General features: G+C 38.4%; 1 protein-coding gene across 1 annotated transcript in view; it reads left to right on the top strand.

Annotated features, from left to right (window-relative positions):
* The first annotated feature begins 353 nt into the window (after positions 1 to 353).
* ikbkb (inhibitor of nuclear factor kappa B kinase subunit beta) overlaps positions 354 to 15,044 on the top strand; it is a 35,801-nt gene continuing 21,110 nt past the window's right edge. Inside the window, exons 1-5 of the mRNA XM_085367443.1 lie at positions 354 to 491; positions 2,486 to 2,607; positions 7,113 to 7,207; positions 11,243 to 11,363; positions 13,350 to 13,419. Of these exons, the coding sequence (XP_085223569.1) occupies positions 2,503 to 2,607; positions 7,113 to 7,207; positions 11,243 to 11,363; positions 13,350 to 13,419 (391 nt within the window). The 5' untranslated portion in view covers positions 354 to 491; positions 2,486 to 2,502. The remainder of the gene's footprint in view (positions 492 to 2,485; positions 2,608 to 7,112; positions 7,208 to 11,242; positions 11,364 to 13,349; positions 13,420 to 15,044) is intronic.

Below are 15,044 nucleotides of genomic sequence, written 5' to 3'. Positions count from 1 at the left end.
ATATGATTTAGGGGTTACGATAATTCTTCACTTAAACATTTAAACTAACTTTTAAACTAAAATAATCAATTTTTAAAAAATGTAATAAGGGTTTTTTGGATTAATGTAGTATTTGTTTCTAAATTAAGTGACTTTCTACAATTATGAGTTTACACTTATGAGTTTCTTAATTTAATTTTGGGGAATTAAAGAAAATTTCCGTTTAATGGTGATCAAACTCATAATGTGTGGTTGAAAAGTGCATAAACCTACCAGCAGGACATAATCCGAGGACTTTCCCTACAAGTGGGCGGGGCTGTTTCTTCGTCAGGTTAACAGGAAATATCAGTATCAGGAAGTTGAGTGTTTGGAGATTTGTTGTGTCGCCAAAATTTGCTGCAGTAGTTTTTATTAAAGTTTTACTGATTGAAAGCTCGGATACACACAGTAAACCTGCCGTTCAAACACAAAAAAGGCGTGAAAACGCGTGAACGCTGCGTGTGGAGTCTAAGGTAGGACTCGGGAGTTGAAATGTTGACGCTTTTCTCCTTGAAAATAAAACACGAAGACTAGTTCCAGCTCATTTTATATGAACAGAGAAGTACAAAAGGAAAGTAAATTTTTGTGTGTCGGTGAATAATATTCTTATAATGAGTAAAAGGTCGGCGGTATATTTACTGTAAGTCAGTCTATGAAGCTTAAAACGAAACCCTTCAAGCATGTAGCGCCCCTGTAGTGTTTAATGGGCCTCTTAATAGTCTGCGACTATATGACAGTTAGTTTTCTTTATATACACGTAGCGGGCTTTTTTTTAATAAGCTAGACTCGCCTATAGGAATGTTTGTATGTATGTTTTGTCTGTTTTATTGCAGCTGCTGTAAAACAAACTCAGTGTTTATGTAGTTTCACAGTTTGGAGAGCTTTTATTTCATCCATCAGACCCCTGCAGTCACATTTATAACAATACTGATAATACAACAAGTTCCCAATGAGATTTTGTTTTTCATTTTTTATAATAGGTTAATTAGCTTATGGGAATTCATACAGCTTTTTGTTACTTTTTTGCTGTTTAGAAGCCACCAACACTGTTGTTTCTGTTTCTGTATACATATGTTATCACCTACAGGACAAACACAGCATTTCTTTTCTTACTGTCCCTGACCAATAGGCAAGTTACTCATTTTACCAAATTAATGTTTTACTCTTGGACATTTTACTCTTACTCTTTGGACATTCGCTGCTTTTTCTCTCATTTTTAGTCTAGTCCTTGTACCTGATCATTTTCAGGGGAATGTTTGGTTTGTTAAGCCACTTAACAGTGACCTATGAATCATTCAAAAAGGCACCTAACCCAAAAATGAGCCAGTGTTTTGTTTACATATAACATAGCAAAGAACTAGCTTAAAATAGTATATTCAGACGCTAAAGGTCTTTTGCAAAAACACATTTGTTCCCATTCCTTTAGATGAATTTACAAACAAAACAAAACAAAAACAAGGGCATAAATGATGGAGATAAAATGTTTATATAATGTTTTTGCATCAACTGAGTGATTCCCAAACACCTATCAGTCAAAAGGTTGGCATATTCTGGCATAGTGTGAAGTGCGTTTGAGGAAACTGGACAAGTGGAAGACAAAAGATGAAGTGGCACGACTAAAACTCGTGTTTTTAGAAATGGGTAATATTCCAGCAAAGACCTGACACAGAAGCTGCGAGATGCATTCTGACCTTCAGTTGATCCATCTACTGTTCACTGAACCCTCATCAGAAATGGTCTCAGTGGAAGCGTGGCTATTCTTAAGGAAGGGAAATGGGGAGAAAAGGCTGAGGTATGCCAACACAAGAACTGAACTGAAAGTCAGTGGCAGCAGCTCCAATGGAGTGATGAACCAGATCTGAAAATTCTGGTTCCAGTCATCATATAGAGTGTCTACAGCCATCTATAAAGCACGGTGGAGAGTCAGTCATGGTTCTGGGCTGCATTTAATGGAATTATGAACACAGACAAGTACTGTCAGACTTTGATCCATCACACTGTACCATCTGGAAAGAATCTAATTGTCTATGGCTTCATTTTTTTCAGTACTCCCAAACACTGCTAATGCTGGAAAGGCAGATCTGGGTAGAAAAACACAAGATAGGAAGCCATCGGTCGAGATACTTTCAAGCTTGTCAGAATCGTACAAACTGTTATGTTATTTTGTATCTCTATATGTGTTTGCATGTTTCACTTAAACAATGCACCTATTATCAGTTTTAAAAGGTATAAAGGTATAAATATAAAAGGTTCCTGTACAAACCAGAAAACACTGTAGGTCTCAGAGCTGAGAAGCTTCAAACAAGGCTTTTTTTAGGCATTTGTTCGAGACGAAGCAGTTAATTATTTGCTTGAGTACTGGTTGCGTGCTCAGACAAATGCATACTCCCATGACATTTTTCAGGCCAAACGTAACATTTTAGCCTTAGTAATGGGTCATGACGGATCCACTATTTTGTTGTTTTAGGTGTAGGTGAGGAGGTCATGAATCGAGTCCCCCTGCAGCAGCCGCAGAGCTGTGGGCCCTGGGAGCTGAAGGAGCGGCTCGGCACCGGGGGCTTTGGAAATGTCACAAGATGGCAAAACAAGGTATTCACTCCACATACTTCTAGCATACTGTTACATCTTTGAGAATCTTATATCTTTAGGACATAATAGACAGGAAAGAGGATGTTTGAATAACAAACTATTACACTGACAAGATAATTATACATGTCCTGCTGAAGTTTCTGGGAAGCCATCGGCTCTTACCTCTGCTGATCAAATTTTAAAGTTAAGGTTTTGTTTAGAGGGAAATAGTCATTTTAAAATGGAATCAGAAATGAAAGTTCACTTGTGTGTTTCCCTCTTTGTGTTTAGTAAAGATTTAAGATGAGGAAAACTTCCTCAACCTGCTGAGGCAAAGCTTCCTTGTTCCTCCTACAGCGAAAGCTCATGTAAACAGTATAATGACCGTGGAGGTGGATTAGCTGTAGGGTACAAATTAAACTCATCTTTTAGCTAATGTCTGTTTGTATTTCACTAAGATCACACTCGTGGAATTGCGTGAAAGAATGTATAAACAACTCTCACTGGATTATTTTGATACTACAGAACTCTTGAGGATAAAAATATTAGGTCCCCTATGAAATTCAAAGCTTTTTACTTTTTAAAAGAGTAAGGGATTTTCTAAACTTGCTAGTTTTCTTTAGAAATCATAATTTATTTCTATTTGAACACAAGAACTATTATTTCATAAAAAAAACTAATTTATTATGGTCATGATTACCACCCTGAAAAATGTTTTAGCAAGCCATAGCACAAACCAGCGTTGTGCACTGTGGTGCTTTAACTTTGTAATGTTCAATTTACACACAATATCAAAACGTCAGCACGGGTTTAAGCTGTCACTTTGGAAAGCATCCTGCCAAAAACAAATGTAATCAGTCATCATCATAAGAATTGGTGATGCTCACAAAGCAGGAGATAGATACACAAAGCTATCACAGCGTTCCCAAGTTTAAATAACTGGAGTTAGAAGTATTTTCCCAAAATTTAACGAGACCAAACAGTTCAGAACAAGCCTGACAGAGGTTGGAAGTATAAGGTTTCAACAATTCTGGAAAGAAACTGAGTGAGAGATGTCTCCAAAGACCCCAGAACAACTGTGAAGACACTCCTGAATGACTTCGCCAGCTCAGGAATTATCGTCTGGAAGAAGATAATCAGTAGAACACTGCACAGGAATTGACTGTGAGGCTGTAGACCGCGACAAACTCAATTTGTCATCTTCAAGCCAGACTGACATGTGCTAAGGACAACCTGGAGAAAGATTATGACTAATGGAAGCTCAGAAAGTGTTATTTATAAAATATGGGTCTGATGAAAAGAATGAAGGTCTTTGAACTGAACAAAAGAGCATTTGGGATTTCACCTTCATGGGTTTTGTTCACTCCAGGAAGCTCTTCTTTGTGCACTCAGCCCATGTGAAATAGTGTCTATTGTAATGATGTCACTCTAAGTCACGGGATGAAACCATTTGAAAGTTACATCACTGAACAAGAGGGCACTCTGGGAACCTGACAACACCCGATTAGTGGCTCTTCCTTTTCCTATCTTTAAAATTGTACTTTAGCTGTGCTGTTGTATGACTCACATTTAATATCGTTGCATTTTTAAAGCTGGCTTTGAGCCAGGAAGTGATTTAATATAGTGTCTGCTCTGTGGTTTGCAAAGGTGTAATGATAGTTGTGTATTTTTCCATTGTTTTAGTCCAGTCCATCCATCTATTGTTTAACTGGTTATCCAACCAGGCTCACAGGCAGGCTAGCACCAGCTGACAGTGGGCATCCATACCTATGGCCAATTTGTGATTCTTTTACCCCATTTCCCCTTCAGTTTTTCATGTGACTACAATCCACAAAGGAGAGTTAAAATCATTTCTGTTGTGGTTTCATTATGAAAGATTTCAGCACTTCTCATTCATTAAATAAAGAGCTGTCCAATTCTCTGTTGGTGGCTGTAATTCAGGCTTTTATAATTGTTTTCCTGCAGCTGCACCTGTATTTTGCAAAATGTGTATTTAATAATATACACTCATTGGCCTCTTTATCAGTTGCACCTTGCTAGCTCTGGCTTGGACCCAATTTTGCCTTCAGAAATGTTTTATCTCTTCGCGGCATAGATTCAACAAGGTGCCGGAAACATTCCTCTTTTTAGTCTGTGTTGACATGATGGCATCATGCAGTTCCTGCAGATTTTTTTGGCTGCACATCCACGATCCACGTTCCATTCCGTCTCATCTGAAAGGTGATGTGGAGGCTGTGATGTGCTGCTTTTAGAGATGCTCTTCTGCATATCTTGTCTATGATGACTAGTTATTTCTGTAGGGCTCTAGAGTGTAACCAATATGGTCGCAAATGCGGCCAAATTTTTCAATGGTGCGACTAAAAAAAAATCTTAGGTCGCACCGGTGCGACCAACTGTTCGACTAACAAAAGAAAAAGAAATACTCCGCAACTCTGAAAGTCTCCGTGTGGTCAACAGCAGACACACATTATGCCTCTATTGTGGTCTAAACCAATCAAAAATAGTCAGGGGCGGGCCCTCTCTGATTGGTCGTGGTCCAGATATTCGTGTAGTCCATGTGTACGTTTGAAAGTGCAGGTTTAACATTGTCTACAATATTGCCAAAGAGTGCCAAAGCACTTTAAGCACAAGATTGTTAGTTAAACATTTACAAATCAGTATTGTCTGTATGGACAGCAATCCCCCCCCCTCCAAAAAAGTGCATATGTAAAACTGCTGTGTTAAGCAATGCGGTTGAAACACCAGTTAAACCGTGGCAAAAAGTTAGTCTAGAGCCCTGTTCTGTCTCCTCAACATCACATTAACTAAGAATTTTGACCAGAAAACTGCTGCTCACTGGATATTTGTTCTTGTTCTCTGGAAAGTGGGAAAATTCAAGTAGATCAGCACTTCCTGAAATACTCAGACTTTCCCATGACAAATAAGTCACGACAAAGTCACTTAAATCGCCTTTCTTTCTCATTCTGATGCTCCATTTGAACTTCAGAAGTTCACCTTGACCACGTCTACATGCCTAAATACATTAGGGTGCTGCCATGTAATTGGCTTACTGGATATTTGCATAAATAAGGTGCTGAACAGGAGTATCTAACAGAGGGGCCAGTGCGTGTGTCTTCCATAAACGTATTTGTATGATTTACTTCCATTGCTGTTTACAATAATCAGTGAAGCATTCAAAAAAAGAAGTTTAGCATTGTAATCACAGTGCTAATCATCGGTGCCACTGCAAATTGACCTTTAGGAGGGAGAATGATTGAGGACTCTCGTGGCACTGCCGTTGTGATGATTCAACTTCTTCTGCAGGAAAGGTTATGTCTTCCTGCATTGGCGACAATACTGTTGGCTAATAATAGCTCATATGGGAAGTGAAACGCCTTCATGAGAAACAGGTAGGAAGAAGTTGTTTCTCATCATTTTTAGGGAAGTGATTTAATATAGTGTCTGCTCTGTGGTTTGCAAAGTTGTAATGATAGTTGTGTATTTTTCCATTGTTTTAGTCCAGTCCATCCATCTATTGTTTAACTGGTTATCCAACCAGGCTCACAGGCAGGCTAGGCCCAGCTGACGGTGGGCATCCATTTTGTGATTCTTTTACCCCATTTCCCCTCATTTTTTTTCTGTTTATCATAAAGTAGGAATGTCTGACCACTCTGTTTCTTGAATACAAAGTAGTCATGGTAAAATATATAATTAACATTGAAGATCGCACAAAGGATCGTTACGCTCATTTCCACTAGAGCAGCTTTGCATGATTCACACTTCAGATGAAGCTTTTTTCTGTCTTTTATTTGTATGTCCACTTTAACTCTGTAATGCCATGTGTATTATATTTGATACATGAGTTTTTGAGGCTCCTACATCATTATTGTGATTTTTATTTTTTAAATCTAATCCCAACAGCATCATATTATTATATCAATTGCAAGAAAAGCTGGATGGAGTAAATAATACAAGTGGATATAAATTATATGAATTAAAACTCATGTATCCAACTTGATATTAAATGTATTTTTTAAATTTGTTAGGTTCAATAAACACTCTAGTTGGACTTTAGTTTCAGGTTTAATGGTTCAGACTTTGTAGGTTTAATGTATTATCCTGATGTATTTATAATTTATTTTGCTTTTGTTACTCTTTTCTCTTTCCTTCTTTTCTGTCCTAACCGCCCTTTCTTTTTTTTCTTTTCCTTAAGCTTTTTGTGCCCGACATATGAACTCTGAACATTTCAGGAGAATCAGGTTGAGACATTGTCTGCAGTTGCTGTCTCTGACTTGCAGCACAAAGCAGGAAACTATCTGAGTCAGCCTCATTGCTATTATGGGAAATACTGTCTTTTGGCAAGGTTACTGCCAGGTTAGCGAATGTTGAGGCACTGCAGAGATTGTTTAACATCTCAAATGAATTGAGAACCTCTATTGGATATTGTGTAGACAAATAAAAGGCTAAAGTTCATGTGTGAAAACAGCTTTTCAGTGTAATGTCCTCTGAAATGATGGAAGTCTGACTTTGTGTCTGTCTGTTTTCAGGACACAGAGGAGCAGATTGCTATAAAGCAATGTCGGCAAGAGCTGAGTGACAGAAACAAGGAGAGATGGTGTCTGGAGATCCAGATCATGAAAAGGTCAGAAGCTGCATTTGAGATTATGTTGAGTGATTATCAGTATTATAACTCCATCCAAGTCCTATACAGAAACTATAACTCATTTAAAATGTGGTCAGTCACCTGTTCCCTTGCAACTACAGTTTTTTTTCCCCACCATTGCTTTTGGAAGTCCCAGTCTGACTTGCACTTGTGTGCAGAATGAGCAGCAAACTGTCAAGGAAGCTTCAAGAAAAAGTCTCTTTTTCCACAGTGATGCATCTCAGTTTGTGACACATCAGTTTTTAAGAAATTGGTGATTTTCCCGTGCAAACTGAAACAGTTTGCTGCGTTGGTTTAAGGCCGTTTTTGGCATGTTAGCCTGGTTCAGTCTGACATGTTGCCGTGACTCACTTTGGTACATTCCATGACAAACTGGGTGCTTATGAGTTTGACATTTGACTTTTATGTACCCATCTGTTTAACAAGTTTCTCAAAATATAAAAACCAATTTTGTGCCCTGAAATAGTAAAAATCACACATTAGATAATTAGAACAGCATGAAAGTGAGTTATTTTGGTGACTTTGGTTATTTCTGACGTCCTAGGTGCCACCTCCTCATTTTGCTCTGCTTTGGCAGTCATTCTCTTTCCACACCAGAAGCCATTCTGTTAATGGCTTCGGTTTTGGTGTCAGGTCCCTGGATGCCAGTTTATGCAGGGTTTGATTATGTTTTGAGATGTGAAGTGCATGTGCTTTTTGTCATTTGGTAGTGCAAACACACGCATAAAACCTCCCCCCCTTGTCTTACTTTAACAAGCGTGTTGTTTTCAGACAGACTCGGTCACAACCGCAACCCTTCCGTGCTCCCACGCTCAACTTGGGGAAAAAAACACTGGGTAGGGGACATGGCAACCTACCATTATATTATTACAGCTACTTAACACAGATTTGCACACGAACATCTACTGAAAGACACATCACTTTGTTTTTGAGTTATAATGTGTTTATACATCTGGTATTCTGTTGCTTTTGCAAATGCAGAATGTCTTTTTAAAACCAAGGAAAAAAAACATTTCCAAAATCTCATGCAGGCTTCATCCCACTCTTTCTCTCATTGTGTATTTTTTTTTCTAAACGTTTTCTCAAATTCAACAGTTTCCAGTTCATATGTTATTATAATAATAATAATAATAATAATAATAGCTTTATTTGTATAGCTTTAAAAATAACCCCCAAAAACTGTGCCTTACAGTTTGGATAAAACTATACATTAAACATAAGTTCACTTGCCCCAGCTGACAGACACACAGTCAAACGTACGTTCTTACATTCAGTCATACACACTCTACAGCCAGAAGTAAGGGATTAAAGATTACAGAAAAGCTAAGCTATAAAATGAGTCTTCAGCAGCTGTTTAAAACAAACTGCTGATTCAGGCTGACGCAGGCTGTTACAAAGTTTTGGTACGACAACTTCAAAAGTGTGGACCCCTCTAGCTTAGAAGAATGAAGAGGTTGTCTGCTGGAATAAATTCTCATGATGTCTGCTATCTGTGCAGGAGCTTGGCCATGTGGATTTATGTTATTAATACAATTTTAAAATTATTTCTAATTTCAGCTGGAAGCCATTGAAGACAAGTAAGAGTAGAGGTGATGTGACCACTGGCTTGTTTTTGTTAGCAGCCTAACAAAAGTGAAGAGTCAGTGACAGTAAATGAGTTGGGAGAACATTAAAGCATGTACTTTTTTGTGATGTTTCTTAGTTTAAAGAAACAAGACTGGATGAGCTTGGAGATGCTGGTTAAAAATAATACCAAGATTCTTAGATGCTTATTCGATATTGCTGGTGAGGAGGCTAGTATAATGACTGACCACATAAGAGAAGCTGAACACAAGAACCTCGGCTTTGTCACAGCTGAAGACACTCAGTCTTTAGTGACAGTAAAGCTGAGGTAGGAGAGGCTGCTGAGATTGTTAGCCTTGACAGAAAAGTATAGCTGTGTGTCATCAGCATAGCAATGATAGGAGATGCCTTTGAAGATGTTAAATAGATGGCCTAATGGTAACATAAATTAAAAGCAGAAATGATCCAAGGATTGAAGCTTGAAGGACTTCATATGAATCCTTGTATTCCCAGAAGCAGAAAACATCCTATATTAAAGAAATATAACTATACAGCTGAATGTATTTCGTTTTGTTTGATTATTTATTGCTTTAACTGAACACTTGCATACGTGTGAGGACTCATAATAACAGTCATTTATTATTTCAGTGATTGCTATCAGTCTTCTGCTATTAGAGTTCCTACAACACGGATTACATGCAGTACATCATTTTCTTGGTCAGTCTGATATCAGTTGGAGTCTGTTATCTTTACACTCTCCTTTGCTTTTTATATGTAATGAATACTTGAGTCAGAGGCAATCTGAAACACATTGTTTCAGTGACACATTATGAAACCACAAAGCTTCAGAAATGGCAAAGGAGGAAATTGAATCAGATCAAAAAGTAAGACTTTTAATGATCCAGAGATTGTGTGATATAAACAGTTTTGTTATTTTTAATGCAAGCCAAGTTTTAAACATTTTTCTAATAAAGTTTAAATGAAGAACAGCACAACATATGGTAGCGTAGAGTAACTCTGATGCCAGGCGTCTTCACTGCAATTCATACAAAAAACATAGAAAAGAATCAAAGAGTAAATAGTACAGTATCTATCTCAGTCAGTTATATGAAATTACAAAAGCATTGTTTGCATATATGAAATTTAGAGTACTCATGTATCAGCAATTGCATCATGTTTTGTGTTATATATTAAGTGATATAAGAGTTGTGGTGTGTTCTACTTCCAAGGTCCAACTGGGTCTGAGTGAGGTACATTTTGTCATCATAGGTTAAACACAGCACTTCATGCAGAAGTTTGTGAGACTTGTCCACACAGATGCTGAACTACAGTTTACAAGGATCCAAGCGCACTTGTTGTCCTCACAGAACTGTGTCTACAATCAAAAGCAATCATAATCCCAGCCTGTGGAGAAGATTTTTGTGTCTAATGTGGAAAAAGGTGGAGGTGAATGTTTTCTATGTAAGACAGGATATGGTAAAAGAGCAGTTCCCAGGCAAAAAAAATGCAGAAACAACAAATTGTATTTTTTTTAGATATCACAATGCGTAACTTCCTTAGAAATAGCTGCCAAGAACCTGGAAATTAATCAGTGCAGTCAGTTGAAACATTGGAGCGTAATTCAAGATTAATCTCTGTGTATTTGCTTGGTTCTTACTGGATATTATTGGTGCAGTGATGCAAGACAGGGAGTTTATTCATGAAGTTAACTGCATGCTTGAATAGGCTGGGCTGAAATGGCTGCCAATGGCTGTCCAAGTCTGATGGGGAAAAATGTTAGGCTTTGGAAGTGGATGCAAGATAAAGACTAATATGTACCCAGGTGTTTTTGCGTTGTGCAGGGGGAAAAACTGAAAGCAGAAATGAGAGTTTCGTATGAGGAAAGGGAAGGATGTTCCGGAGCTCTCAAATGCAGAATTGAAGCCATTTACTCAGACACTGAACCCGACTTTAACGCACTTAACCAAAACCAAACCACTAGATTTATGTCACCAAACATGGAAAAAGAAATGAAAAACTGCAAATCCATTAATTCAACTGGAAGCAAAATGGAAATAGCACTTAGTACAGAGTTAAATCTTTCAATGTTTGCTGAAACTTTTTTCACAAGTGTTTTTGAGATTGTTGATTAAATAGTGATTAAAAGTTTAGCATTTTATTATAGCTTAATTCTAATATCCCCTTTTACCAGTGACAGTTTCTAAAGAGATAGCATTAATAATGAGCAGAATTGAGTTTACCTTATTGGTGCCACCCTCCACAGCACTCCCAATTTCTTATGAAACCCCCTTGGGAAGATCAGTTGCCCTTCTCTGATTTGTCATTTTCTTTTGTCATCAGATCGGTTTCAGGAACATTTTAGCAAAAGATGATTTCTTGTGGTTAAAATGATAATGAATTATATTGCTATAATACATTGTACAGTTCTTCTAATTAGTTTTTCTCACTTAGGTTGGATCATGTCAATGTGGTTGCTGCCCGAGAAGTTCCTCAAGGAATGCAGAAACTGGTGGCCACCAATGATCTGCCGTTGCTGGCCATGGAGTACTGTCAGGGTGGAGATCTGAGAAAGGTAAAAGCCGGTTATGTTTGCGTGTGTATATGCATATACAGTCATGTGTAAAAGGAAGTACAGCCACTTTCAGGCCTAAGGTTTTACACGTCAGGATATAATCTGAGTCATCTGGTCCTTAGTGGGTCTTAAAGTTCAGATGAACAACAACACATCTCACACAGTACTGTGCAAAAGCCTGAGCCACCAGTGTTATGTACAGACATACACTGAAATGCAGTAAAAAAGGTAAAAAAAAATAGTTTTTACAACTCTAACAAGCCTGAAAGTCAATATTTGGTATGACTACATTTATGCTTCAACATACGTGTTTATGCAATACCTGCTAGTAATAAGTGCATGCATTTTGATTGACAAAGTTTTCTATGTGTAGACATAACACAGGCTGACATTGAATGGATTATAGGTCACTGTTAAGATGTCAGGTACAAGTGCTAGATTGATGAGGCATCAAAAAGTTACCAGTGTCCATAGTGAAACTGTGAAAGACTACGAAAGCCAAGAGGACAAGTCTGATTCCTTGGAAGCAAAATTTCAAGGAACGAGGGTTGGCTCAAGACTATTGCACATTACTGAATTACATTTATTAGTAGAATTGTCGAAGTTGTATGTGTAAAGAGAATGTAGCAAGAGTGGTGATCATTTTAGCTGGTTTTGCTACTGTGGAACCCGAGCACTTGCAGTCACTAAGTTTACAAGGAAGCCCTCTGTATACCAGATAATTCAACAATCAAATGGGAAGCCAACTTTCTGACAGAAATGATCCAAAGCCTAGCAGCAAATCTAAAACAGAGTGGCTATAAAAGAAAAGAATCAAGGTTTGCAAATGGCCCAGTCAAAGTCCAGATCTCAACCTGATTGAAGTGGTGCAACTTTCAGAGAGCAGAGAGCAAATGTTTGAAAACCTCAATGTACTAAAGCAAAATCTTTAAGGAAAGCAGGGCAGATTTCCTCCACAACAATCTAAGAGACCAATAAAGTCATACAGAAAACAGTGATTTCAGTCATGGGGTGTACTTAGTTTTCCACACACTGGTTCTTCAGTTTAGTGTTTGTTAAATAAATGAAGACTTAGTATATGTTATGTGTTGTTCATCTCAGGTTGTATTTACATATTTTCTTTAGATAAAACCTTGGAACTCAAATGGGTTGTACTTTCTGTTTCATATTACTTGATTTGATGTGGTTTAGGTCACTGGATTTGAGCCCGTAAACCTACATTTTAATAAAATTAAATAACTGTGAATGGTTATCTTAGGTTGGTAATATTTTTTCTCATTCTTAACATGAGGAAATATATGCTTGTCTTTTGAAATCTTTTGAGTCACATGTATGTATCAAGTTTAGAAATAATGCTAGTAGCACAAATTTAAAATGGCAAATGTAACAATTACTGTACATGTATGTTTTTGGGTTTTTTTTTTCAGTTTTAAGTCTGATTTATTTGGACCAACAGTTACTCAGCTGTTTGCTCTTCATTCTGTGGGATAAATCTGGTGCAGTTTTTAATTTGAAAACAACTGAGTGTTCACCCCGAGGCCAGCAGAAGAGGAAAATGCCAACCATTGCAAACCGCAGTGTCATAAAAATTTCAAAGCATCCCAGATGGTCGAAAACTAAGCAGATGGAGCGCAAAACTGCACCATCCTTTTTTGTCAGGCTTGACACAAGTTACCAGCAGCAAAGTGCTGTAAAATGATTTGTTTAAAAGAAAGAAAGAAATCTGCTTTTACTACCAAAATTGTGATTTGTACGTTTGCAAAAGGGCCTGAGAGCCTTTTGAAAAAGATTGGTGCTTATATGTCTGATCTCTTATAAAGATAATGTACTTAATGGACGGAAAGTAGTTTTTATAGAACGATAAAGAAGAAAACATTCATAAAAAGGACAGAGTAATGAATTCTTGCCTGTGTAAACTTGCGTTGCATTCTGCTCCCTGGTTCTTGTCACTGAGGTGTCGAGTGTCTGTTTTTGTGCTCTCTGCAGTATCTGAACATTTTGGAAAACTGCTGTGGAATGAGGGAGGGGTCCATTTTGATTCTGTTACGGGATATTTGTAAGTATTTGGTTTCACCGCCATCTCCATCATGACTACGCTAACCTTTTAAATTGTCAGTGTGAAAGACTGATAGATTAGCTGGGAGTGTGATCTGTTCTCTGTAGTAGGGAGGAAATGGTGCTGGTAAGTATCGTGATGTCATCACTGACTATAAACCGCCATCCTCTTAGTCACCGTGGCCCGAGATCATACTCATAGCAGGGCTTACGTCAACAATCAGACCCCCATGCTCTTTGGTTTAAACATTATACATGAATACTAACATCAACATGCACTCTGTGTTTGTCTCTGTATAAACGACTTTGAGCTAAGAAACAAATAATATGGATTAAAGATATCTCGAGTGCATATTTCACTCAAACACGTGCGCATAAGTGGACACAGACATGCAGAAACTCCTTTTCCTGTGACCACTTTGTGGACATTTCCTGATAATGAGTGATCCACTTTAAACTGTTTCATGAGCGAAAGCAGTGGCCCAGTCATGTGTATCCACACCCACAAAGTCGCACTCACTCACACGCGCTAACATTTAGATGCCCCAAACTTATGTTCCGCTTCAGTCACCTCTTTTTGTTGACACACCCGCAGGTTAATCACCCAATTAAAAGTGATATTAGAGTTTCAGCTGCGCTGCCTGTTACGCTTTAATCTTTTACAGTTGATGTTTAAGACTTGATCAGGTGTTTCAAGACTAACTAATTAAATTGTTTATTAAACTATTTTATTGGTTTATTAAAAATAATGTTTTTATTGATCTTTGGTGGTTTAACTTCTCACTTTGCTGTAGTAAAGTATGAGTGTGTCCCAGTGTGGGTCACAGATTTCAGATCAAATCCACAGCATGTTCCACACATGCACTGCAGCCGTGAAGGTTATGACATTAGCAGATCTTATTGTCTGGCATTTTCTGAAGTTTATATATGAAACCCAGACTCTATATAATAGAGACAGCCGAGCCACCATTATGCCACCCATTGGTTTCAAGGCTACAGATTTTTAAGCTTAGCATTTTAGGTGGCTGCCATGTGGTTTTTGGTGCCAGATATGACTTTGTTTGGTAGAAAAACAAGGTTTTTTAGAGAGCTAAATAAATTGTACATCTAAAATTCACAGCTGCACATGCCTTCTTTTGGTGCCAAATTAGAGGTTAATTAATTATTAGAATTTGACTAACCAAATCTTCTTGGACGGGCTATACACCTGAGAATACAATTTTATCCATCCATCCATCCATCGTCCACCGCTTTGTCCGGGGTCGGGTCGCGGGGGCAGCAGCCTAAGCAAAGAGGCCCAGACCTCCCTCTCCCCAGCCACCTCCTCCAGCTTGTCCGGGGGAATACCAAGGCGTTCCCAGGCCAGCCGAGAGATATAATCTCTCCAGCGTGTCCTGGGTCTGCCCCGGGGCCTCCTCCCGGTGGGACATGCCTGGAACACCTCACCCAGGAGGCGCCCAGGGGGCATCCTTGTCAGATGCCCGAACCACCTCAGCTGGTTCCTTTCAATGTGGAGCAGCAGCTGCTCTACTCTGAGCCCCTCCCGGATGGCCGACCTTCTCACCCTATCTCTAAGGGAGAGGCCAGCCACCCTTCGGAGGAAGCTCATTTCTGCCGCTTGTATCC

This window comes from Diplotaxodon limnothrissa, linkage group LG12, assembly GCF_057381915.1.
Source record: "Diplotaxodon limnothrissa isolate DT_005_m linkage group LG12, D_limnothrissa_male_GT1.1, whole genome shotgun sequence".
In the NCBI taxonomy this organism is placed as follows: Eukaryota; Metazoa; Chordata; class Actinopteri; order Cichliformes; family Cichlidae; genus Diplotaxodon; species Diplotaxodon limnothrissa.
This window is presented reverse-complemented; position numbering and strand designations above follow the sequence as displayed.